General features: G+C 42.4%; 1 protein-coding gene across 2 annotated transcripts in view; it reads left to right on the plus strand.

Annotated features, from left to right (window-relative positions):
- UBAC2 (UBA domain containing 2) overlaps positions 1 to 23,955 on the plus strand; it is a 183,841-nt gene that overhangs the window by 150,243 nt on the left and 9,643 nt on the right. For both annotated transcript variants that reach the window (XM_011933826.1, XM_011933827.1), the window contains exon 8: positions 14,706 to 14,828. In XM_011933826.1, the coding sequence (XP_011789216.1) occupies positions 14,706 to 14,828 (123 nt within the window). The remainder of the gene's footprint in view (positions 1 to 14,705; positions 14,829 to 23,955) is intronic.

Consider the following 23,955-nt stretch of genomic DNA (forward strand, 5'->3'; position numbering starts at 1 on the left):
ATTTGAAAACGATTCTTTTCGAGTTGCTATGCTTCCTTGTCAACAAAGCAATCTAATCAGTTAGAGCTAGTTCTTTTATGACTTTCTTCTTTCAAGAGTTTATAAGTGTATAGCATCAGATGTGGAATAAGTTACCAGGGCTTAGTTGATAAAAATCTGCAAATTAAATGAAAATTACATGCAAGAACTCTATTTTCAGTGAAGTTAAAGCTACGTTGTTTATCTCAATCTGTACCTCCTTGCAGAAACTACTGTTATGTTTCCAGTGCTTTTGTAGTTGATCATACTGATCTTTTTGACAAAATTCAGAACAGGAAGATAGGATCAATCTAAAGTGTGATCCTTTTCCAAGACTGACTCATTAAGTGACCTTGAGAAAATCATTTCTATTTTCCATTCCGCCTTGGTGTCTTCATGAGAAAGAAGAGTGAGGTACAGTCTCATGATACTTCAGAAAACAAGCAAATGATGATGAGGTACTTGGCATTTTCAAGATGTAAAAGTTATCAGCAATCCTAATTCTTTTCCTGGGTTTTCCTTTCATCACTTATTAATCACTTTTTGAAAGGATGAATGAATTTAGAGATGTACTCTGGAGCAGTATCATGTTAAACCAGGGGAATATTAGAAAAATCCTCCTCATAATCATTCTGGGCAGTTTTTCCTCCCAAAAAAAAAGCCGTCCTGATGGGTTTTCAAAACCAGAAAACACCCTTAATGAGGAAAGACCACTGGAGTACCCATGAACATCTCAGAAAAACTCCTGGGGCCCTTGATTTCGTGCAACCCCCTAAGTGTTCAGAGCCAGCAGCCCATTGCTGTGGTTGACAGACGTGGTTTTGTGGAGAAAGCAGCCAGAGGCCAGGAATTGTCTGTGTCGTGAGTCACAATCTCCCACCCAAGATTAGAGCACGGATTTAGTTAGCCACACTGAGATTTGGTGAAAGCATTCTGTCTAAGCGATGGAGATGTGTGCACGTGCACAGTGCCTGTTCACAGGGGATGCAGGCAGATCATGGGTTTAGGATGGGGGAGGCCACTGCACCCCACTTCACTCCTCTGTACCTGCTCCCTCATGTGGGCACTGTCCACAGCTGTGGCTCTCACAGGGCAGTTGCCCAAGGAGCTCATGTCTTATTGGAGATAGGGGATCGTACAGGTGACATTCATGAGCAGTGTGAGGAGGGTGACATGGGGGTATCAACCCAGCGTCTGCCCAGGAGCTCCTCCTGTAGCGGCTCTGGCGGGTGGCCTGAGGCTTCTTTTTGAGAGAGAACTGTTTGGCCTTCCAGATGTTCTTTACTATAATGATTGGGAAGAGACAGCTCATAACTAGCTTAAGGCTATCTAGTCCAGCTTTCCATTTTACAGCTGGGGAAACCCAGATTCAGTGTTTTATTCTCTGTTCACTTGGCGGCTTGCCTGAGTTCTGTACAAGTTCAGCAGAGCGGGGGAACAGGAGGGTTTGGGTTGCTGAGAAGCCGCTTACAGATGGGAAACAGGAGCTGGGCCCTGTGCAGATGGAAGGGACCAGGGAGGGCACTTTAGGTGGCAGGGACAGTTTGAACCGACATAGTCTGCAGCAAGTGGGCAACATGGGGTGGAAGGAGCATGCCAAGGAGAGGAGAGAAGTAATTTAGGATGGGGCTGGTTTGGGCAGACCTGCAAAACAGGACAGACTCAGACAGGATGCCCGAGGGTTTTCGGTTGAGGCAGTGTCGTTGTGAAAGGGCTTCTCGTGCACACTCACTGACCGTGGCATGTGGATTGGATTGGGGAAATCTTACTGGCAGTCATGTCATCCAAGAAGTTGTTAGCATAATCTTGGAATGCAATAGCAAGGACCTACATGGGCAGATCGCCTCCCAGGGGAAAATCAGTAGTCCTTGAGCGTTGGCTGAGTTTGATGGACAGAGGAGAGCCGAGTCCAGACATGAGCTGGAAAGTGGACACATGCCTGCCACGGTGAAGGCAGATAGGCAAGTGCGGGAATGAGACTCACGTGGTCACTGAAGACATGAAAATGGATGAACTCTCCGCGGAGGAAATGTAAAAAGAGGGGAAACCTTGAGTAATCCCCAGTCTCATTTTTAATTAGGAGTTTCACCTCTGTTTCTGTCAAAACATTTACTGTAACAAGTACCAGAACTAATTTTAATTTTCACTTTTACTTAATAATTTGTGTGTAGAACCAATGTTGGGAAGGAAAAAGTGACCCCAAATTTGGCAGCCAAAGAAGTGAAGAAAGGGAAAACGGAAGATACAATGCAGAAATGGGTAATCCACACTTCGAGAGATGTACTTCCATTCTTATGTCTTCAAAGCCGCTGTCTCAGTCCTTGCTGTGTGGCCCTTACCGTCACCAGCATTCAGTGCTTACAAGCATGTCACTCAGTCGAGGGAGTGAGGAAGCTGCAAGACAAGGCCTTGGCATGCTCTTCCTGCACTGATGTCCCTGACCTGCGGCCGGACTGTGGGCTGTGGAAGCCTGTGGTCCCCCCACGCCACCCTCGCACCACCACCCCCTCCTCACAGAGCAACCTTAGCATTCTCATTCTCTACCAAAACTAAAACCAAAACCAAACCAAAACCCAGGAAAAGGTTGGGATACCTCTGGTCCTGATGGTCCCTGGAGGAAAGGTTCCCCTTGAGGAGTGACGGGTCAGTCACCTTTCAAAACAAGCGAGAACCAGGGCTCCGGCCTATGGCTCAGCCTGCAGTGTGTTTGGTGCCACACGCCCCCTGCAGCCACCCACAGTCTTGCTCCCCTCTGTGCAGGGGGCAGCGGCGGCACAGTCCCACTGGACGCCCTGGTGCATGGCTGAGCCATGTGCGTCCCATGGCTCTCTCTAGAGTCCCTTCCCCGTACCACCAAGGCCTCTGCAGATGGAACTGGCTGGGAGCTGTGCTTTGTTGAAACAAAGGGAAAACCTGTCTCTCTTGGGTTTGCAGCTGCTGTTGAAACCAGTTGAACCTGTTTTTAAAATTGTACCTATGTAAGATCAGCTGCACTAGGTATGTCAGGCCTCTGAAAAGAAATGCCATTAAACAAGCCTTGGGACACGTGTCAGACTACACACGGTAGAAGCATCCCTTGCAGGGGCTGCTGGGTTGCATCCTAAGCTGGGCTGGAGCTTCCTGATGTGCTCTGTAGATGTCTTTGCACCTCCTGTCCTCACTGCCACCCCCAGTCAGTGCCTGGAACACTAGCCGTGGCCCTGACCCTTTTAGCCCCTGAATGGAATGCATAGGCAAGGGGTGTGGCCTTTGGGACTCCAGCCAACTAGAGCAAGACAGAGGAAGAAGAGATGGGGCAGAGGGCAGCCGATGGTTGGGGACTTCTGTCCTCCAAGCCAAAAGGTTCTTAAAACTGAGCAACAGGATGTATTGTGTCTCCTGATTGTATTGCCTTGGAAACTGCCTTCTATTCTGCCTAGAAGAAATAGTGCTGTTTGAAGTATCTCATCCATCAACACTGGTCACTGCAAGAAACCACAAAGGAAAAGTGAAACCGAGAGCTACAAAACCAGTCTGGGACTTTGTTCAGGCGAACAAAGTTTATTATTTTTTCCAGTACCTACTGAGACTACCACTAAGCAGCACAGAAAGATAAAATCCACTGTTTTTATAGCACGACACGAAGGTCACGGGTGGCACTTCACATAACAGGGTTAGATTCAGTCTTCTGAGTTTTCTAAGGTTCATATTTTTAAGACTTTGCCAAGGAACCAAGGTTTTCAAATATGCAGCAGGGTTTCTTCTGGGCCTCGCGTTGCCCCATCTCTTAATCCAGGCGGTGAATGTGTTGCTAGTTTGTGTGTGTGGTGCTGGTGGTGGGCTCTTTGGTTTTTCCCCGGTTTTGCCACAAAGCTTTTGCTGAGGACAGCAGCCTCTGTGGTGTCTTTCCCCTCCGTATTAGTTGTGCTCACTGTTGTCGTCATGCACCACATAACAGTATGTTTTGGTCCACGTCAGATCGCATGTATGCCAGTGGTCCCATAAGATTATGATGCCATGTTTTTGCTATGTCTTTTCTATGTTTAGATACACAACTACCATTTTGTGTTACAACTGCCTCCAGTATTCAGTACAGTGACTTGCTGTACAGGTTTGTAGCCTGGTCGCCATAGGCTACACCAAGCAGCCTTGGTGAGTAGTAGGCGATCCCATCTACGTTTCTGTAAGTACGCAGCAACAAAGTCACCCAACAACACATTTCTCAGAATGAAGCCCTGTTTTTAAGCGACACGTGACTGCAGTTCTAAGTCTAACAAGGTGCCTCTCGTTCAGTCCTGAAGTGCTTCTTGTTTAGTTTTTAATGTACATTTGTTTTGTTATCTCAGCCAAACTCTTTTCAGGGCCATAGGAAATTAGTCATTTCTCTGTGTCACAGCCTCCTTATCTGGCCCCAGGACAGCGCACTACGCACAGAAGGCAAATGAGCGAAACTAAGTGTAAGCATATTCATACACCAAAAGCTGCAGCTTCCACAGAGCACAGGGAATTGCAAATAACTTTCTTCTATGAGGAGCTACCATTTGTGGTTTCACCACAGTTTCCCAGCATTGCTTCTTTGTATCTCCTGGTTCTTGTGTTAGAAGAGGGTGCTATGTCCATGAAGAATGTAGGTATCAAGCATGTCCTTTGAGAGTCTCCTTGTTTTAACCCTTCTCACCCCTTCCACCCCACCTTCATTAGTAACCTACCACCTGGGTCTTCATGTCCCAACTAACTACAGTCTTGGCTAAGTAAACCCCGTACACCTTAACTCAGCAATATGCTTCACTGTGTCTTTGTCCATTCAGTTATCCATTTTGCGACTGTTTCTTGAACACTTGCATATGCCAGGTCGTACAGGAGGCCAGGTCTACAAACAGGACAAGATGGAGAGTCACAGCCCCCATGGAGCTAATAGGCTATTATGAGATTCAGGCCAGTTAGCCTGCAAGTGAAATGGGATGTGCTGAGCGCTGTAAGGGACGGTGGGTGAGGCGTGAGAGCACGCAGAAGAGTGCGGGGTGGTGAGAACAGGCTCCCCAGCAGGAGTGGAGAATGTGAGGGCGGGGTGGTGAGAAAGTGACTCCAGTGGCAGACAGGAGTCTGATAAGCCCAGGTAAGAAATTTCCGTTAGATTCTGAAAGCAACAGGGATGCATTGAGTAGCATCAAAGGGGAGGATGTCTGTAGTCATCCAAAAAGGCCCTTAACGTACTCTTCCTTTTTTTTCTAACTATTTATCTATGTGACTGGATTTGCATCATGTACTTCAAAAGCCAGAGTAACAGAACAGAATCCAATGCAGAAGCAGATAGGAGAACCCAGCAACCTTCTAGTAAGTCAGACATTAAAGAGATTTGTAAAAATGGAAAACAGTTCCACTCTTCTCAGTAATTCTGTTTGGGAAAACGTGGTTATTTTTTATTTCAAAAATCTATGTTTATATTAGCAAGTAATAGGCTTGTGATTGTTAATGAGTTATTAAATATTTTAAAATTAATAAAAGGGCAATGAGGATCCAGCAAAAGGTTTCTACGTAGAGGAGGAGCTTGATGAGATTTGTATCTTAGGAACTAACTCTGGAGCCATCCCAGCCATGGACTGTGGTCCCACACGAGGCAGTGAGAGTGAGGGTGAAGACAGAGGCGGAGGAGTTGCGGTGGACAGTCTGGAGATCTGGCTTATGCAGTGGATGGATGTGGATGTCACGCCCCAAGACAGGGGACACGCAAGAGATACAGGGTTGGAGATGAGTTTGTTTGGGATGTGTTCTATCTTAGGTGTCTCCATAACATTTAGATGAAAGTGTATCCAGGAGACAGTGGATTACATGGCTCTGAGACACGGCTTTTGGGTTGGAGGTTCGAGTTTAGGAGTCTCTACCCCGTGAAGCCCTAGGAATGGATGGGCACCCAGAACACAGAAAGAGGAGAGAAACACTTCCCACATGGAACCTTCAAGAACACCCGTGTCTGAAGGACAGGAATGGGAGAAGGAGAATCTGAGTACATTGAGAAAGTATAGCCAGAGGGCTAGAAAGAAAGCGGGATGCCACAAAGCCAGGGGAAGAGAACATCGAGGAAGAGTGTGGTCAGTAAGACCTGGTGCTGCCAGAGGTCAGGTCAGAGAGCGCTCAGGAGGATCCACTGGATCTAACAAAGGGTGCTTTGATAACCTGGAAGAAAAAGGAAAAACTGTTTCATTATTAGAATACCAGACTCTGAGCTTCTAAAAGGCAGGGAGGTTGTCTTAATTCTCTTTCTACCTTTGTTGCTGAAAGTATCACCAGGTACATTAGTAGATGTGAAAATTTTGTGATTTTACATTAACTCATTCAAGTAAAACAATGTAGTCTTTTTATGCCCTTGATCTCCATGGTAGGCCATCCCCATTGTCAGAGGCTCCTATTAAATCAACCTGTTTCCTAAATGTGTAGGTATTTCCTTATGGCGTGGGGTAGAGCTTCCCAGCCACTGTCCCATGGTCATAGACTGGCTGAGATACTGGTCCCCTCCCCTCTTAGGGGCAACTGGAAAGGGCCTGAAGCCACTGGGCCAGCTGTAAACACTTTTGGCTTTTCCTGTGAGCCTTGCAAATCTGTCTTTGTGGGTGTGTGCCATGAGGTGAAAAACATTTGAAAGCCTTCGTCCATAGCACACTGAGTAAGTCCTTGTGTGGACTCTGCCTTGCCTCCTGTGTGCCCAAGCACAGCACCCCTAAACAGTCACATCGCCCTTTGCTGCCTACCCCATGGTCTCCCTCAGAACCTTCCCTGCATGGTGGCCTGCAGGTGGCCACCGATTGTAGACTGGAGGTGGCCCTGCTACATGCTTCACACTTCAAAACCTGGCATGCCAATAAAGGCTTTCTGAGCACCAGAGACTGAGAAGAAAGGGTGCATTTGTTTCCAATGGCCAGCAGTCTTAGAATAAGATGAAGATACTTTTGGAAGTAATTTAAGTTTTTCTAAAACATCACATTCATAATGCCCCCTCTGTAATTGTTCTCCATTTTACTCTTTTATGGGGCACCAATTTGTATGAGGACTGCACTGAGCTGAGAGTGGTACTGGCTACCTGGGAAATATGTTCAAGTCTTCCATCCTTTGCAGCCCTCCAGGATCCTGTAGTCTAGTTGGGAAGACAAGAAACAATACTGTATAAAGTGTAAGGCCAGGTAGTAAGGATGAGAATAATCATAGCTAAGCTGCAATAAGCTTGTAGATGGCTTTACATTCTATTTTAAATGTTTCACATGAATTAACTCTTTTGATTCTCATACTCTCCATGCGAGGTGGGTGCAGTTATTATTACCACTTTACAGGTGAGAAAACCAAGGGTCATGGAAGTGTTTGAAAATGTACCTAACGTGTTACAGTAAGAGGTAGAACTGGAATTTGAGCCCAGGTGTTCTGGCTCTAGAGACTGTTCTTATTCAGCTTCCTCTACCTTTCTGTCCCTCTGCTTCCTCTACCTTTTTGTCCCTCTGCCGTTTTTCCTTAGCATTGCTTTGCTCCTTGAAAGCGGTATAAACCCACTTAGGCCCCTGTCTTTGAACACCTTGGGGAAAATGCCTTGCTTGCTTTCTTCTCCATCGTCGAAATCATTCTCTTTTAATATTCAACCCCAGCCCCATCCTCTTGGAAGTCTTACCCCTGTGCTTTGGCTGCAGTGGGTTGATGTCCACTCTGAGCTTTTCTAGTCCTTTTAATTTAGGCCTCACAGCTCCCGTCTTAATTATATATCATCTTGCATTGTTCTGGCTTTTCCATTTCTGGGTATCTTGCCTTCCCCCAAGGAGATGGTGCACTCCTCGGGAGCAAGGACGAGACCGTGTGCCTGGCTCACACTCTCTTGTGGACACTCGAGTGCCTGAGGTCAGCAACCCGTGAGCTCTTCTGGCGTCTCTGGTGTAGACACTGCCTGACTATCCCATCCAGAAATCTTTCAGTGCCCGTAGAACATGGATTTCTGTTCCATGGAACTTCTGCTTAATAAAATGTCAGAAACTTTTACTGCTCCTCAGTTGGGAAACCATCATGTATGTATGTATGTATTAATATATATTTATTCATTCATACATGTATATATACACAAGAATTTTTACTTCATTTGAAATCTTCTTACAAACTAATAATAAATACTTCATAAAGCGCCTGTTCAAACTGCAAGCTGTTTCCTTCTTCATTTTTAAAATATGTGGTTATTGCTTTTGAAGAAGACAAAGTAAAGGAAACATTTCCTGTTTATAGAGGCTCATATTTAACCCTGCGTAACGAGCAGATTCATGTCAAAACATCCTAGAACCTAGAGCCGTAACTTTCTGCTTTTTAAGCACTTTTCTACTATCACAGGAGTAGAGGGATTGGGGTTTTGTTTGCTTTGCCTACTCTTTGATTCTCTCACTCTTGTAAGAAATGAAATGTAACTCAAAGGCCATTTCCCTTCCACTGTCCTGGAGCGGGTGTGTTGTGTGCCTTTGCATGTTTTTGTATCTTTACTACATACGTACTTATCAGGATTTCTCGACCTAGACACCATTGACATTCTGATCCAGACCATTCTTTGTTATAGGGGCTGCCCTATACATTGTAGGACGTTTAGCAACATCCCTGACCTCTGCCTACTAAATGTCAACAGCACCACCATCCTGTCCCCTCTCCCCTCCACTTAACAACCAAAACTGTGAGCAGACATTGCCAAATATCTCCTGGGTTGGGGGGAGGAGAACGGAGTCACCATTATCGTATATCCGTCTAAAACAGTTAAAATAGATCAGACACAATGATGCACATCTGTGGTCTCAGCTACTCAGGAGGCCGAGACGGAAGATTGCTTGGGTCCAGGAGTTCAGGACTGCAGTGCACCATGATTGTGCCTGTGAATAGCCACTGCCCTCCAGCCTGGACAGTGTAGCAAGACCCTCATCTCAAAAAAAAGTTAAAATAGTATATACTCTTGTTCTGAGTATTTTTAAATTTATGTAAATGGTATTACATTTTATCTGTATTATTTACATAAACTACATACAATTTATGTAAATGATATATGTATATATTGCATATGCATATTCTCATACAACTTTATTCATTCAACATTGTATATTTTAGATTTACCCACGTAAATCTAGTTCATTTATTCTAGCTGCTTTTATAATGGTCTTTTGTATAATAGAACCACTTATTAATTTATTTCCCTCCTTAGGAACAACTGAATTTTTTCCATTTCTTACTTAATATTGTAACCAGTGCTTCACAAAAGATCCTCATACATGGCCCCCTCAGCATTGACAGCTCCCTGGAGGGGAAGTTGCCAGGCCATAGACTAGAATAGTTTTACTAGATCTTGAGATGTTACTCTCCAAAAAGATTGTGTCAGTTTATCCTCTGATCAGCAACTTATCAGAGTTCCCATTTCTTTCACATCATTCCCACACTCAGTATTATTGGGCTGTGTATTTTTGCTAGTCTTGTGGGTATAAAAAAAACTTGCTGTTTTCATTTGCCTTTTCCTAACACTAGTGAGATTGAATATCTTTTCATATGTTTCTTGACTTGGGATTTCCCCTTCTATAAATGGACTATTCATATGCATTATCTGCTTTTCTCTTGAGTCACTTATTTTTTTCTCATTGATTTATAAGTGTTGTCTTATGAGTTCATAAGTATCTTTGATTTATTAAGTCTCATTGATTTGTAACTTTTGAGTTTTGAGCATATAGCAGTTATATGTTGTAAACATTTTCTCTCAATCTGTAGTTTGTCTTATTTAATTCAGTAACAATTGAACTTTTAATACAAAAGTTCTTGCAGGTAAAGCAGTTTTTAACCACTTTTTTCTTTGTGATTTATGCTTCATATTTCTGTTTTAGAAATCCTTTCCTATCCTAATGACATAAAAATATTCTCCTATTTCTTCAAAAAAATTTTCACAGTTTGGCTTTCCACTTTTAAATATTTAATCTTAGTGTTTCTTTTTGTGGGTGGTGTGAAGTAAAGGTCTAGTTTTATCTTTTCCCTATCTATAGACAGTTGTCCCAGGACTGTGTATTCAGTGCAGACTCACAACCAAGTGCCGGTGTTTACTGTTGATTCCTAGACTCTGTCTCCTGTTTGGACTTTTTGCCTAACTTGCACTAATACCACACGACTTTAATTACTGCAGTGTAATTCTAAGTCCTAATAACTGGTAGAGAACTCCTTTCTTATCACACTTCTTCAAAATAGTCATGCCTAGTTTTGAGCTTTAACTTCAAATAGTCTGGTCCCACCAAAATATACACACGTACATACTTTTGAATTTTGAGTATATAGCAGTTAGGAATAATTTATGGGAATAGGAATAATAATAGGAGTCTGACTTCAAAATGACAGATAACACAAAATAGCAGAAACTTAAACAAGGTAGTTTATTTCTGTCTCGTACAGAAGTCCAGCAGTGGGCAGCCCAGGCCGGCGGGGCAGCGTCCTAAAGGTGTCAGCCCCCGGCTCCTTGCTGCTGCTGTATCCTCAGCACAGGACTTCCACCTGATCCTCTAAGAAGGGCGAGCCCCTGCCTCTGAGGATCTTCCTGGTCGGCCCATATTCCCTTTCTGCTGACATACCATTGTCAGAACCTAGTCAATGTGGTGGGAAACTGAGAAAGGTAGCAAGTCACACATATATACACACCCAAGAAAACCAAAACAGTTTTTTTCAAAGAGGGAAAATGGATATTGGAAGTGAACCAGCAGTCTGCTAGACTGGAGTTGGCAGTGTCTGGATAGATTATAGGATTACATGTTACCAGGCTCAATTCAGGAACATGCTGAATCTTTCCATTTACTTAGAGATCTTGCAGATCTTTTGTTTGATTTTATTCTTAACTACCTTATATTTTTTATTGCTCTTTATAAATAGTAATTTTTTGTACATACATTCTCTAAATGATTTCAGTAGAGGGAATGTTGCTTTTTAATTATACTCTCTTGTTCTCATGCTTTGAGAGACATTTGTAAACACTCTTGGATTTTCTAGGTAGACAGTCATCATTTGAATAATGAGTTTTGTTTCTCTTTTTCTATCTTTACCTGAGATTTTTGTTTGGGTTTGGTTTTTGTTCTCATTATGCTGTAACTTGTGCTGAATGCGAGAATTGGTAATAGGCATTTTTGTCTCTTCATGAATGGGTACTGAATTTTGTCAAATTGTTTTCATACCTATTGAGATGAGTGATTTTTCTCCTTCAAACTGTTAATGTGTGGATTATGTTGCTAGATTTTCTAAGATTTCTGAGGTAAATCCTAGTATAGTACATCATACTAGATAATTATTTTTTAAACATTGTTGGATTGAATTTGCTGATATTTTATTTAGGATTATTATATCTACCCAAGAAAAATAAACTATATATTGTATAATTTTTCTTGCTCATAATGGCCTTGTCTATTTTGGAAACAATGTTATGCTAGTCTCAAAAAATTAGGTGGGAAACTCTCCTTCCTTTTCTGTACTCTAGAGCAGTTTATATAAGATAAGGAGTCCTTAAAGGTTTCATACACTTCACCTGTAGGTTTTTGGTGGGCAGATTTTTAAGTACTATTTCAATTACATTAAAGTATGACATATATCCAGAAAAGTACATGCTATGTAATAATAATCATCACACAAATGTACTTTTTAATGTTGATTTTATTCAACGTCATTTGAGAGATCAGCCATATTGTTGCATGTCATTATAGTTCATTCATTCAAACTGCTTTATTAGATTACAGTATGTGAATACACCATAACTTACCCATTCTATAGTTGACGGGCATTTGGGTAGTTCCCATCTTTGACTATTATAAATAATGCTGCTGAGAACATTCTAGTCCATGTCTTTTGATGAACACATGTTTGAATTTCTTTTATCCAGGAGTGGAATTGCTGAATCTCACATGTGGCTCAGCTTAAGTAGATGGTCCTGAGCAATTTTCAAAGATAATTACCAATGTCTGTTTTCTCTAGAATAAGTTTTAATAAGTTATACTTTTCTAGAAAGTTGTCATTCATCAAAGTTATTGGTATGAATAAAGTATTCTTGTGATTTTTAAAAAATCTACCATTATATCCCTTGTATTATCCTTAATACTGTTTATTTGTGCTCCTTCGTCTGGCTTTTCATCAAGCTTGCCAGGTTTGCCTATTTTATTTGACTTTGTAACAGCCAGCAGTGAGTTTTAGTGACTCCTTCTGTTTCTTTGTTTTCCACTTTACTGGCATTTGCTGTCAACTTTCTACTTTCTTCTTTCTCATTTCTTTAGATCATTGTTACTTTCTCTAACTTCTCAAATTAGGTATACATAACCCTTTAATTTTCAGTTTTCTTTTTTTAATTTAAGCTCAATATTTTAAAATTACATGAACCACTTTATTACATCCCATAAACTTTGATAGGTAGGTAATAGTTTTATTTTATTCATTCTGAGATATCTTCTAATTTCCATTATGAGAATTTTTTTGGTTTCCAAATGTGTGGGTTTTTTTGTTATACTTATTATTTTGATACTGATTTCTAGTTTAATTGCATTGTGGTGAGAATATAATCTGTGTAATGTTTATGATTTGGTATTTGTGAATATTTCATATAGGATCTAGTGCACAATTACTTTGTAAATACTTTATATGTAATGGAAAAGAATATATATTCTCTAAATATTAAATGCAAAGTATATATGTCCATTCAGAAATAAACTTGTTATTTATTTTTTATATTATTATTTTTGGCTGGTTGATCTATCAGTTACTGAGTTATATGCTGAAAATTAAATATATATCTGGATGCTTCCACTTCTCTTGTAATTCTATTTATTTTTGCTTTCTGTGTTTTGATGCCATTGTGTTACATATAAATATATTCATGTATTCTATTGATTTTATCCCTAATACTGCCTTTTTTGCCTTTGAGGTCTATTTATTTGGCATGAATGTAGCAACATCAGCTTTCTTTGATTAGTGTTTCTCTGATTTTTTTTCATCTCTTTACATCAACTTGTGTACGTGTTTATATTTTAGATTTATCTTTTGTAGGGAAGAGGTGAGAGGTGAGAATGGCTTTTGTTTCCCTAATTTTTTTTCACAGCTGCTTTTTCTCGTAATACCTTAGTCTTTTTTTTAAGGTCCTCCTGTGACGTCCTAGTCTTTTTGAAGTGTGTAGTCATTTTCAGATCCTCCTGTATTCAGGTCCTTGGGGACCCAGTCCTCCTCTGTGTTGTGTGTGCCGACTTGCTCATCATTGGTGATTTCCTTGTGGATTTTGTAGTTTTAAATTCTGAGTTAAATTTCTGATTTAACCATAAATCCCATGTAACCCCAAGGCAAGAGAATATCTCTCCAGAGTAGTTTTACATTTGCTTTTGCTTGGCTCCTTAGGTATCTCCATCCCAAAACCAATTTTATGTAACTTTTTTGATGGGTTCTGAGACCACATATGTATAGTATAACTTGAACCCCAAATTTGCCTGTGGTTCTTAATTCTCAGGCAGGACCAAGATTCCTGCTGTCTTCTGGAGGAAGACAGGCTTTTTAGTTTGATTTTTTTTCATCTCTTTCGCTGAGGGTGCTGCCTTTTGAAGATTGTATCTTTAGACAGATAATTGAGCTCAGAATTGCTGCCTCTTTCAGACCCAAGGCCGCATCTTCTGAACCCAAACAGTGATAAAACCCAGTGTGGTTCTGGGTGAGCAGGACCTGTGCTCCCCCGTCTCCCGGGATGCTTACTGTTTGTGGCTCTGCTTTCCACGCCCGCTTGTTCCTGAGGCCTTGCGACTCCACTTACTTCTTTCATGTTTAGCTGTGTATAGAAATATTTATCTATTAATAGCTTTTTTAGGTCTTTATAGTAGGAAGATTTTCAGATACTTAGTCTATAATTTTGTCAGGACTAGAAGACTTCTAGAAATAGAGATTTAAATTCATAAATTCAAAGATTGCCATATAACTAGAAACATGGATTTTTTAAAAGCAGCATGTGATGCATTTTTTTTCCCATGGTGGCTTCTCTTTTTGTTGGTGACATAGACTAAGCAAGGAACGGCATTGCTGTCGGTCTTCAGGATCCGTGGAACCACCTCAGAAAGATGGTTATTGGTCCTCACTTCTCACCTTTTCCCTGTTTGTCAGATTTCCGTTCACACTCTCTAGCCTGTTGCTGAGTTTTTATCACAGTCTGCAGTCTTCCTGCACTGGGCACACTCAGGATTTACTTCAGTCATAAGAAGAAAAAAGGTAGAGTGGGGAAGCATTTTAAGGGCCGTGGTGGAAACACCAGATATCTGGCTGCCCTCAGTGACTTAGCCTCCTCTCCATGTCTTCCTTCCTATCGCACCCTGCCAAGCCCTGAGCTCCTAAGAGTTCACTGGAGTTGGGACAGTCAGTGGCGTCACAGTTGAGCTGAAATTAGGAGTGTTTGTATGTGTCTTTCACTGCCTTCCAGAGCCATAGTGCACAAACAGCTTTTGCACTGCCCATTACTTTCTTTTCGCCTAAGCACCTACTGCAGGTGCCAATTTTGTGCTATTGACTGAAGGATGTTGTGATACTTTTGGATTTGAATTGCTTGCCTGGAGCAGATCAATATGACACTACATTCCCAGTCTATAGATTTAACTGCATTGAGAGAAAGCTCTTCCAAGCACTGTGATGGTTCTGCTCCTTCTGTGTCTGATAACCGTGTGTTGATCTCTTTTTAGGGAGGAATGATCAATTGGAATCGTCTTTTTCCTCCTTTACGTCAGCGACAAAATGTAAACTATCAGGGTGGTCGGCAGTCTGAGCCAGCAGCGCCCCCTCCTCTAGAAGTTTCCGAGGAACAGGTAATTCATCAGTAATACCTGGTACTCATTCTAAATCCATGTTTCAGAGTTGAAGCAGTTTTGATCAACAGGACTTGAAAGTAATCAAGCATGTAAATACAAAGATGGTGACAGCGGTCCATCTGCCACCGTGATAGAGACTTTGGGCCTTTTTTTGCTACTGTGGTTCTTACAAGTTTGAGGAAGGCATTATTGGTTGGGAGTAGGGGGTGGGAATGCATTATGGTAGCTTGTTTTAGATGCTCTTACACTTCGTATATACAAGAAACTAATGAGATTGGTTCTCTATAAAGGATCGGGAACAAGGAGGTGGGAGGATGGGGAGGGAGTGTGCCTTTGGCATGGTTTCACTTTTGTATGGTTTTGAGTCATGTTAATGTTTTACATATTCAACAAGCAAACCAAAAGACAGGGACAAATGTAAAACTGAAAAGAAACAAATGATCTAACTACATTTCAAATGAATAACATAATCACATTGAAGGAGGGAAAATGGTTTTCAGTAACTTTTGAACCTGATACACCCTCAAACTAATGAAGAAACAAAAAGAACTGCAAACAAATCTTAAACATTTCTTCCTAGGTTTAGTTTTCATAAGGGTGTGAGTATAGCAATTCTAAAATTATGCTGTATTATAGGTTTGAGCAAATGAGGAACTAGGTTGATTTTATTGTGGAAGAAGGAAAATAAAAATATAAAGCAGGGGAAGGCAAGGGAGAACCCTGTGGTGTTGGGAAGGAATTATCACTATCATTGTAAACTCATGAGTGTGTGTGTGTGTGTGTGTGTGTGTGTGTGTACACATAGCCTCACTCTGACTGAGAGGGCTCAGAAGCAGTGGCCTCCTGGTAGCAATGGGCTCACCTACTGCCCAGATCTGGTTTCTAAACACTCTTCCCCACTAAAAGGAACCAGGCCTCTTTAGGGAAATGGTGGATTCCAGGCCCAGGATAGGGAACGTACAGGATAGCCCTGGATCATTGTGTGCCAGGAAAGTAAGGAAGTGATCAGTCGCTGCTGGGGCATGTCAGAAGACACTGGAGCCAGCTGCAGGATCCTGCTGGCCACATCTGGGGCATCAGCTTTGGGGATCAAAATAAATGAAGGATAGTAAGAATTCATGCATTTTAATGATATTAGTAGATAAATATTTGTATAAATACATACACTGGAGGAAATGAAATGCTTTTCCTGAATGGAATGTCAAGTAATAAATATATAAAGAATGATAGTATTGGAAAATCACAAATTTGCAAGCGTTGTAATAAAAATCCATTCAGGGAAAAATCATCAATATATGAAGACTAAGCTATCTCTATATAGATGGTCCCTGACCTATAATGGTCAAACTTTCACAATTTTTCAGTTTTATAGTGGTGCAAAAGTGATACATACTCAGTAGAAGCCATACATCAAATTTTGAGTTTTGCTCTTTTCCCAGGCTAGTGATACATGGTATGAGACTCTTTTGCGATGTTGGGCAACGACTGTGAACCGTTCTATTTTTCACTTGCAGCACAATACTCAATAATTACATGAGATAGTCAACACTCTAGATTTGTGAGAGTTGATTTTGCCCAACTGTAGGGTAATGTTAAGTGTTCTGAGCATGTTTAAGGTAGGCTAGGTTAAGCTGTGATATTCAGTGGGTTAAGTATACTAAATGCATTTCGACTTAGGATGTTTTCAACTTAGAGTGGATGTATTGGGACTTCACCGCATCGTAGGTTGAGGAGCACTTGTACTCTCAAAGTACCCTCCACAAGTTACTTACTAATTATAAAGGAAAACAGTAATTCTACAGAGGAGAAATTGGACACCACCTTAACCAAGTTATCAAAATTAACATCACCAGTTATGGAACAAAGAATTATTATGTTCATATCCTGAAAAGGACATATCAGTTATGTGTTACAATCAACATGCATAACTTTGATCGTAAAGGAAAATAAGATAAACTTAATTTGAGGGACATTCTGTAAAATACCTGGCCTATGTTCTTCAGAAACACGATGTTGCAGATTAAAGGAGACTAGGGAGTCATGCTGTCCAAATGGAAAATGTGATCCTGGACTGGATTTTATACTGGAGAAAAAATTTCTGATGAAAGGCCATTTTAGGATCAGTTTCATCAATTGGACTATGGATTGGATATTGGTATTATATGAATTTTACATTTCCAGAACTTGGTACATACCGACTGTGGTTAGGAAAGAGAATATTCTTGTTCTTAGAAAATACACACTGACGTATGAAGGGAAAAAGCACCATGATGTGTGCAACGTGCTCTCAAATGGCTGAGGCATAATGTCTGTGCATGCCAGTACATCGTGTGTGATCGTGTGTATGTGTGACAGAGACAGAAAGAGAAAGCGGCTATGGCAAAATAACAATTGGTGAATCTGGTTAAGGAGGAATCAAGGGTTCCTGGTACTATTCTTGAAACTTTTCTAAGTTTGAAATTATTTCAAACTACAATCTTTTAAAAATCTATAAAAGAAAGTTAAGAGTGTTGCCATCATAACACTTTGAAGTTTCCTTCTGCCTATTGTTTTTTCTTCTCAGCAAACAAAACAAATTGAGATCAGCATTTCACAGCTGACACCATCCAGGCCATCGCCTCCCCATTCCCTGTCCCCAGAGTGAACAAATGCCAGGCACCTGCCTCTGTGGCAAAACTTTGTCCTCACTTTTTCCAAAACTCAAAAGGTGCCCCTGGGCAGGGATCTCATAGCCACCCCTGGGTTAGGCTGTGACAGGTGTTTTCCAGAGAAACCACTGTCATGTGCCCATTGAATTGATCCAACCCCTCCCGCTTGCGGCTTCTCCATGCGGACTGATGGTTTCAGCAGCTCTTCAGGATTAACAGGTAGAGTATGGAGCCACAGTTTTCCTCTTCTACCTCCACTAGAGAATTTATAGACAAAGGTTATCCCCATGGATAAGAAAAGTCCAATAACCTGCCATGTGTAAAATCTTTCTATAATATGTTTAAAAAATAAGATACTGCTGTCAAATTCGCTGAAAAGAAGTATCAAAATTCTGTTATATTACTGTTTACTTGATACAGCAGTGAGTCACATTCCTCATGGGGCAGCCGTTAAGATGAGGTATTTAAAGGTGATATATTTCTCAGTTTGGGCACTTCAGAAAAAAAAAGTGTCAAAAAGGGAGAAAAAGGAGTATGTGTGTGATTGAAGTCTTCAGGGTTGTTTTTTTTTTTTTTTTAATGAGTCATTTTTCCTTGATCATCCCAGAATGACAACAGCGAGGTTACATGTGGTCAACATCAGTTTAAAACAACACTTAATTTCTTCCTTGTGCTGTTATGAGAAGTTGTAAAAACGTGAGGGGTTGTTTTTAACACACGCTTTCTTATACATTGATTTTCGAAATCTTGTTTTTGATGTTTCTTGATTATCCTGCAAACAGCTGTTATAAACCATTGTTGCCTTAAAGACGCAAGGTTCCTACTGGCATTATTCATTCTGCAGGCTCTTGGTGTTTCTTGCAGTGGGTACTATAGAGATTATAAAAGATGAAAATGGTACTGTTCTTGCCCTCAAGATGCTTACAAAAAAATTTATAAATTTATATTTTATAATCTCTTGGCCAGTTTGTTTAACCACTGTCTAAAATATTTGTTAATAATGTGTTAAGATAGCTTGAATTAACAAAAGCTTTTTTTTGCTTAATTTTTCAATTAAATGTTTGTATTTTCTTCTTTTAAATATCAGAGCCATGTGATTTTACTGCATTGAGAAACTCAGTAACTTTTTAAGCCAAGAAAAATGGAAATGATTATTTTAGTTTTTTTCTGCTGTAAACAAATACTTTAGGAATTTAGTGAGAGTTCAAGAAAACCTGGTAGACATGAAATGTATGCCATGTACTTTGAAAGCAGAAGATTCTAAGAAGAATGTGCATCCTTTAATAAATCCAATAATAGTTTGATAGCCATAGAAATCTTTTGCCACCTTTTCTACTTTTGCTGTTTTTGCTGTTATTAAGATTCAAGACTTTTAGTTCTTCAGAATCCACTCCCACTTTTTGGTGAGTAAACCCACGGCACCTCTGCCAATTCATCACCCCTCAGAAATGCCACCCCAGCCCCATTTAAGACTATCCCAAGAAGGAGGCTGCTGTGCAGGCAGGCGGTGCGAGACTAGAGAGTGCCAAGCCACACAGTGCACCCTGTGCTGCCTGGCCTGCCAGCTAGATGGTCGACAGCGACCCCCGGAAACCACAGGACGTGATGTCTGCTCATGCCTTCCCTGTGCAGGCGTGCGGGGAGGAAGATCAGAAGAAAACCCCACAAGTTCCTACCAATTTCACAGAACTTTCCAAGTGCTCTTAGAGTTGAAAGATAACATCTGGGGAAAGAGAAGTCTAAATTTGATGAAAGGACAAAGGTGGATAAAGTTGGCTGTGGGAGGAAAATGAAGGATTATGGACCAGCTAAGGGAGGCGAAGAGAAGGCCCCCCTAATGCCCCCGAAAGACTACTGCCTGTCCTGTTCAGAATCCCCAGCATCAAATCCATAGACCCTGGGATTGCTTTTGGAGATGTGTAGACAAGCTGGGTGAGCTGTGGAATCAGTGACCGTGAGAAGCAGCCTTAGGACAGCAAGGTGGGGAAGCTGCTGGAGAAGGACAGGCGGTGTCACCGGCTCTGAGTCTAAAGGGAAAATGGGTGGCAAGAAGGTCCTGCCAGGGTTGCCCAGAGAAAGCTAGGCAAGAAAGAGGAGGAGGAGGAGGAGGAAGAAAATAAATAAAAACTGTTTGTCAACAATAACAAAAATGCCAAACCAAAGGCCACTTGGTAAAACTCTTTTGAGTAATCAAATGTGCTCAAATATCTGCTGTCTTAGAAATAAGTATATCCAGGCTAGGCACGATGGCTCATGCCTGTGATCACAGCACTTTGAGAGGCCAAGGTGGGCGGATCACGAGGTCAGGAGATTGAGACCATCCTGGCTAACACAGTGAAACCCTGTCCCTACTAAAAAATAAAAAAATAAAAAATAGCCGGGCGTGGTGATGGGCGCCTGTAGTCCCAGCTACTCAGGAGGCTGAGGCAGGAGAATGGCCTGAACCCGAGAGGCAGAGCTTGCAGTGAGCCGAGATCACACCACTGCACTCCAGCCTGGGTGACAGAGCAAGACTCCGTCTCAAAATAATAATAATAATAATAATAATAATAAGTATATCCATTATTCCATCTCTCTCTTTTTTATTTATTTATTTTTTTAAAAAAAAAACAGGTATCTTTATACTACTACAACTCATACTCAAAATTAACAAATGATTACATTTTTCTCATATTTGCTTCTGATTTTTTTAAAACCAAAGAGGGAGGCCGGGCATGGTGGCTCATGCCTGTAATCTCAGCACTTTGGGAGGTTGAGGCGGGCGGATCATGAGGTCAGGAGATCGAGGCCATCCTGGCTAACACGGTGAAACCCCGTCTCTACTAAAAATACAAAAAATTAGCCGGGCGTGGTGGCGGTCGCCTGTAGTCCCAGATACTCGGGAGGCTCAGGCAGGAGAATGGCGTGAACTCGGGAGGCGGAGCTTGCAGGGAGCTGAGATCCGGCCACTGCACTCCAGCCTGGGCGACGAGCGAGACTCTATCAAAAAAAGAAAAAAATTGGGAGGCGGAGGCGGGCGGATCACGAGGTCAGGAGATCGAGACCATGGTGAAACCCTGTCTCTACTAAAAATACAAAAAAAAATTAGCCGGGCGCGGTGGCGGGTGCCTGTAGTCCCAGCTACTCAGGAGGCTGAGGCAGGAGAATGGCGTGAACCCAGGAGGCGAAGCTTGCAGTGAGCCGAGATGGCGCCACTGCACTCCAGCCTGGGTGACAGAGCGAGACTCCGTCTCAAAAAAAAAAAAAAAAACAAAGGGGGAAAAAACTCATCAAGCGTATCTCTTCTGAACCCTCCCAAAGCTTAGAAAATGACTGTTAGGTAAAATCAGACAAGAAAGTTAAATAAGACTAGACCAAAGCTGGGACTTAGCAAAAGGAAGATGAGCAAATTTCAGCTTCTTCTCTCCCATTCATGTCTTTCCTTCCTTTAGCCAACAGTGACCAGCTGTCTGCTCTGCACCAGGGCTAAGCGCTGTGCTAAGTTCTGAAAACACTGAGATGGATAAGGCGGAATGTCCAGCCCTGAGGAGTTGTGAGCCCAGGGCAGGGAGACAGGTGGACAAACAACATGTGGAAGTGTTCAGGTGCTGCTGAGGCCAAGAAAGGCCGTCAGGGCAGTGGTGTTGCAGAGAAGGGGCTTGAGGACAAGTACATTGGAGATGGGGAGCCATGGATGGGTGGGCTGGAGTGGAGGGGACTGGCGGGCCAGGGCACTGCCTGGGATTCTAGAAGCTGGACAGGAAGGAGGCCAGAGAGGCTCGCCAAGGGTCTGATGTGTGGCATGTGGTTATGCTCTAGACACTAAGGAACCATGCAGGATCTTGCACAAGAAACACCATCACTGGGTTTCCCAAGAGGATGGACTAGACACAGAGGAGGGGGCAGGTTATAGTCATATAATTTTCTCCATCCAGGCCCAGGAAACATGGCGCAACTGCCCAGACAAGAGATGTTACCATTTGGTGCATTAATATTAATAATACATTTGTAATGCATGTCAAATGACAGAATTACAGCAAATTTAGTGACAGATCTATTTGGCTTTTATTTGCAGCTTACGAATTAGTGCGGCCTGCGTTCTACAAAACAGAGTGTGAGCTCCCGCCAGGCAGTACTGAAACAGTGCATTTTGTAAGAAGGAAACAGAACAATAGAAAAATAACTGATAGGTTAACATTGAGTTACTTCAGGTTGCTTTTTTTTTAAAGGTTAAAGCAGAGGGGAGTTCCTTATTATGCTGACTCGTGTAGTCTGGGATCTCGTATTTTTAGAAAAAGCAGGTCTTTTTGTTTTGGCATCTGCCTGCTTCCCTAAAGTTTCAGTTTGATTATGTGGCATTTAGCACGAGTGACTCCATTTAGTTTGGTCTTCTGGTTTGTTGGAGCTCAAAACAATGGCCTCCCATAATTTTTGTTTAATTCACATGACATGTCGTGTGGATTCTGTTTATGTCTGAGATATCCATTAGCCCAAGTAGAGAGAATGGCTTTAAACCCACAAGGTGCTTTCACTCTTAGCTGATAAATAGCAAAATGTATTTAGTATTAGAGAATCTAAATCTTAATGAGGCTGTCTCCTCTCTTCTCATCTCAGGAATCCTTACCGCTATTTCTAGAAAACCCACCTAAACTCCTAAAATGTTCACGTCCTGAAAGCAGGGATCTAATATTTATTGGTTTTGAGACACACTTGTGCTTCTGCTCTGAGTAGCCAAGCATGGCAGCACATTGGGTATTGGGTTAGCCTCCCATGGCATCTGGTCTCCCTGTGGACAGCAAGCTCCCTGAGGGCTGGGGCAGGTCTGCCTTGTTTCCTACCCTGTGAAAAGCCTGATACACATAGATGCCCCAGCATCGGTTGGAGAGGGGTTGAACACGAAGGTGTGGCCAGTAAACTTCCCTTTCAGAACTCTTGTTTTCACGTCAAAACTGTGCTAGAGAGTGGTATTGTGCCAGATTTTTCCATTGCTTGCTCTAGTGGATTGAAAATGTTTTCTAACAAGATCCCAAAGTTAGATGTGTTACAGTGAAATACTAGGTGGTACTCAAATAGCAGCCAACTTGTGTGGGGTGTCTCATTCTGCTGGGTGCTCTGAGAGATGTACACAAAGGAGCTCGGCCAGCCTTCACTGAAGACCTGCTCCATGCCAGACCCTGACGAGGCCCTAGACACACTTGATCTCAAAGCAGCCCAGAGCCCTGGCAGGGGTATATAATAACCAGAAACCTGAGTTCAGCCAAGAGATGTGAAAGGAGGGGGTTCTGCCGTTCTCCCAAGGAAGAGAGTGGTCAGATAGGGAAAGGGAGTGGGGGCTTCACTGCCTTGCAAGGGCCTCAACCATGCGTCCGCGTGGGGGTGGGCGGCTGGTGCCGACTGGTAACCGGTGCCAGTTGCTATGACAGCAGTGGGTGAGGCAGGCCCAGCACATCTGGGCTCCCCCAACAGGGTGTGCGTGCTACCCTGCACCCAGTGTGAGCTCAGGATCGGGTGGGGACCGTCTTCAGGTGGGCATCACTTTCTGCAAGTGTCAGAATATGGGAAGTAAAAACCCCCAAAAAATTTGTTTTTGACGCGCTTAGCTAAAAGGGAAGTTAAAGAAAACCACACTCTAGTTTGAATAAACCAAGAGGAATATTTCACTGAGGGGAGTTGCTAGAAATCTCATTGGAATGAATGTCCCATTTTACTCATGTCAAAGAGGAGTTGAATTGCAAGTAAAATACCAAAGTGGGATTTCATGTATTTTCTTTTCTCTTTTTTTTTTTTTTTTTGAGACATGGTCTTGCTCTGTATCCCAAGCTGGAGTGCAGTAGTGCTACATGGCTCACTGCTCGCTGCACCCTCGACCTCCTGGGTTCAAGCCATCCTCCCAACCCCGCCTCCTGAGTAGCTGGGACTACAGGCACATGCCACCATGCCCAGCTAATTTTTTTTTGTTTTGGTGGAGACAAGGGTCGCCCAGGCTGGCATTTTCTTAAATGAGACTTATCTTAAGGTAGTAGGGACACACATCCCAATCATAGAAGATGTTTAAAAATAAAAAATAAGGAAAGAGAAACTGGTACAGATTTATTTCCATCTCTAGGGTGTTTTCCTCATTCAGTGAGTTCTCTGAAAAGCACATTATAGGGGAATGTATTCCATCTTGCTCCTTTGGAATATTGTCAGGTGACGGTGACAGTGCTCTTGTGGCAACGCCTGTTTCTGTCATGCTCGTCTGCCTTGGTCAGCCAGCCATGCGGAAGCGTCACACCAGGGCTGGTGGAGGGAGGGCTGCTGACGCCTGTGGTTCAGGAGCTTGTGATGAAAGGCAGCTGATGGAGTCACGCCTTGCTCCATTGGTGTACCCTACACTTCCAAGTGGGTCTTCATCCCTGTGGGGGCTCTGGTGGGGCACCCTGGACACCTCCAGAGCGGTCTTCATCCGCCTGAGGATGGAGCTGGAGTTTGCTGTTGCCGCAGCACCAGCCGCCCCC

Source organism: Colobus angolensis, unplaced genomic scaffold, assembly GCF_000951035.1.
Source record: "Colobus angolensis palliatus isolate OR3802 unplaced genomic scaffold, Cang.pa_1.0 Scaffold13, whole genome shotgun sequence".
Taxonomy (NCBI): Eukaryota; Metazoa; Chordata; class Mammalia; order Primates; family Cercopithecidae; genus Colobus; species Colobus angolensis.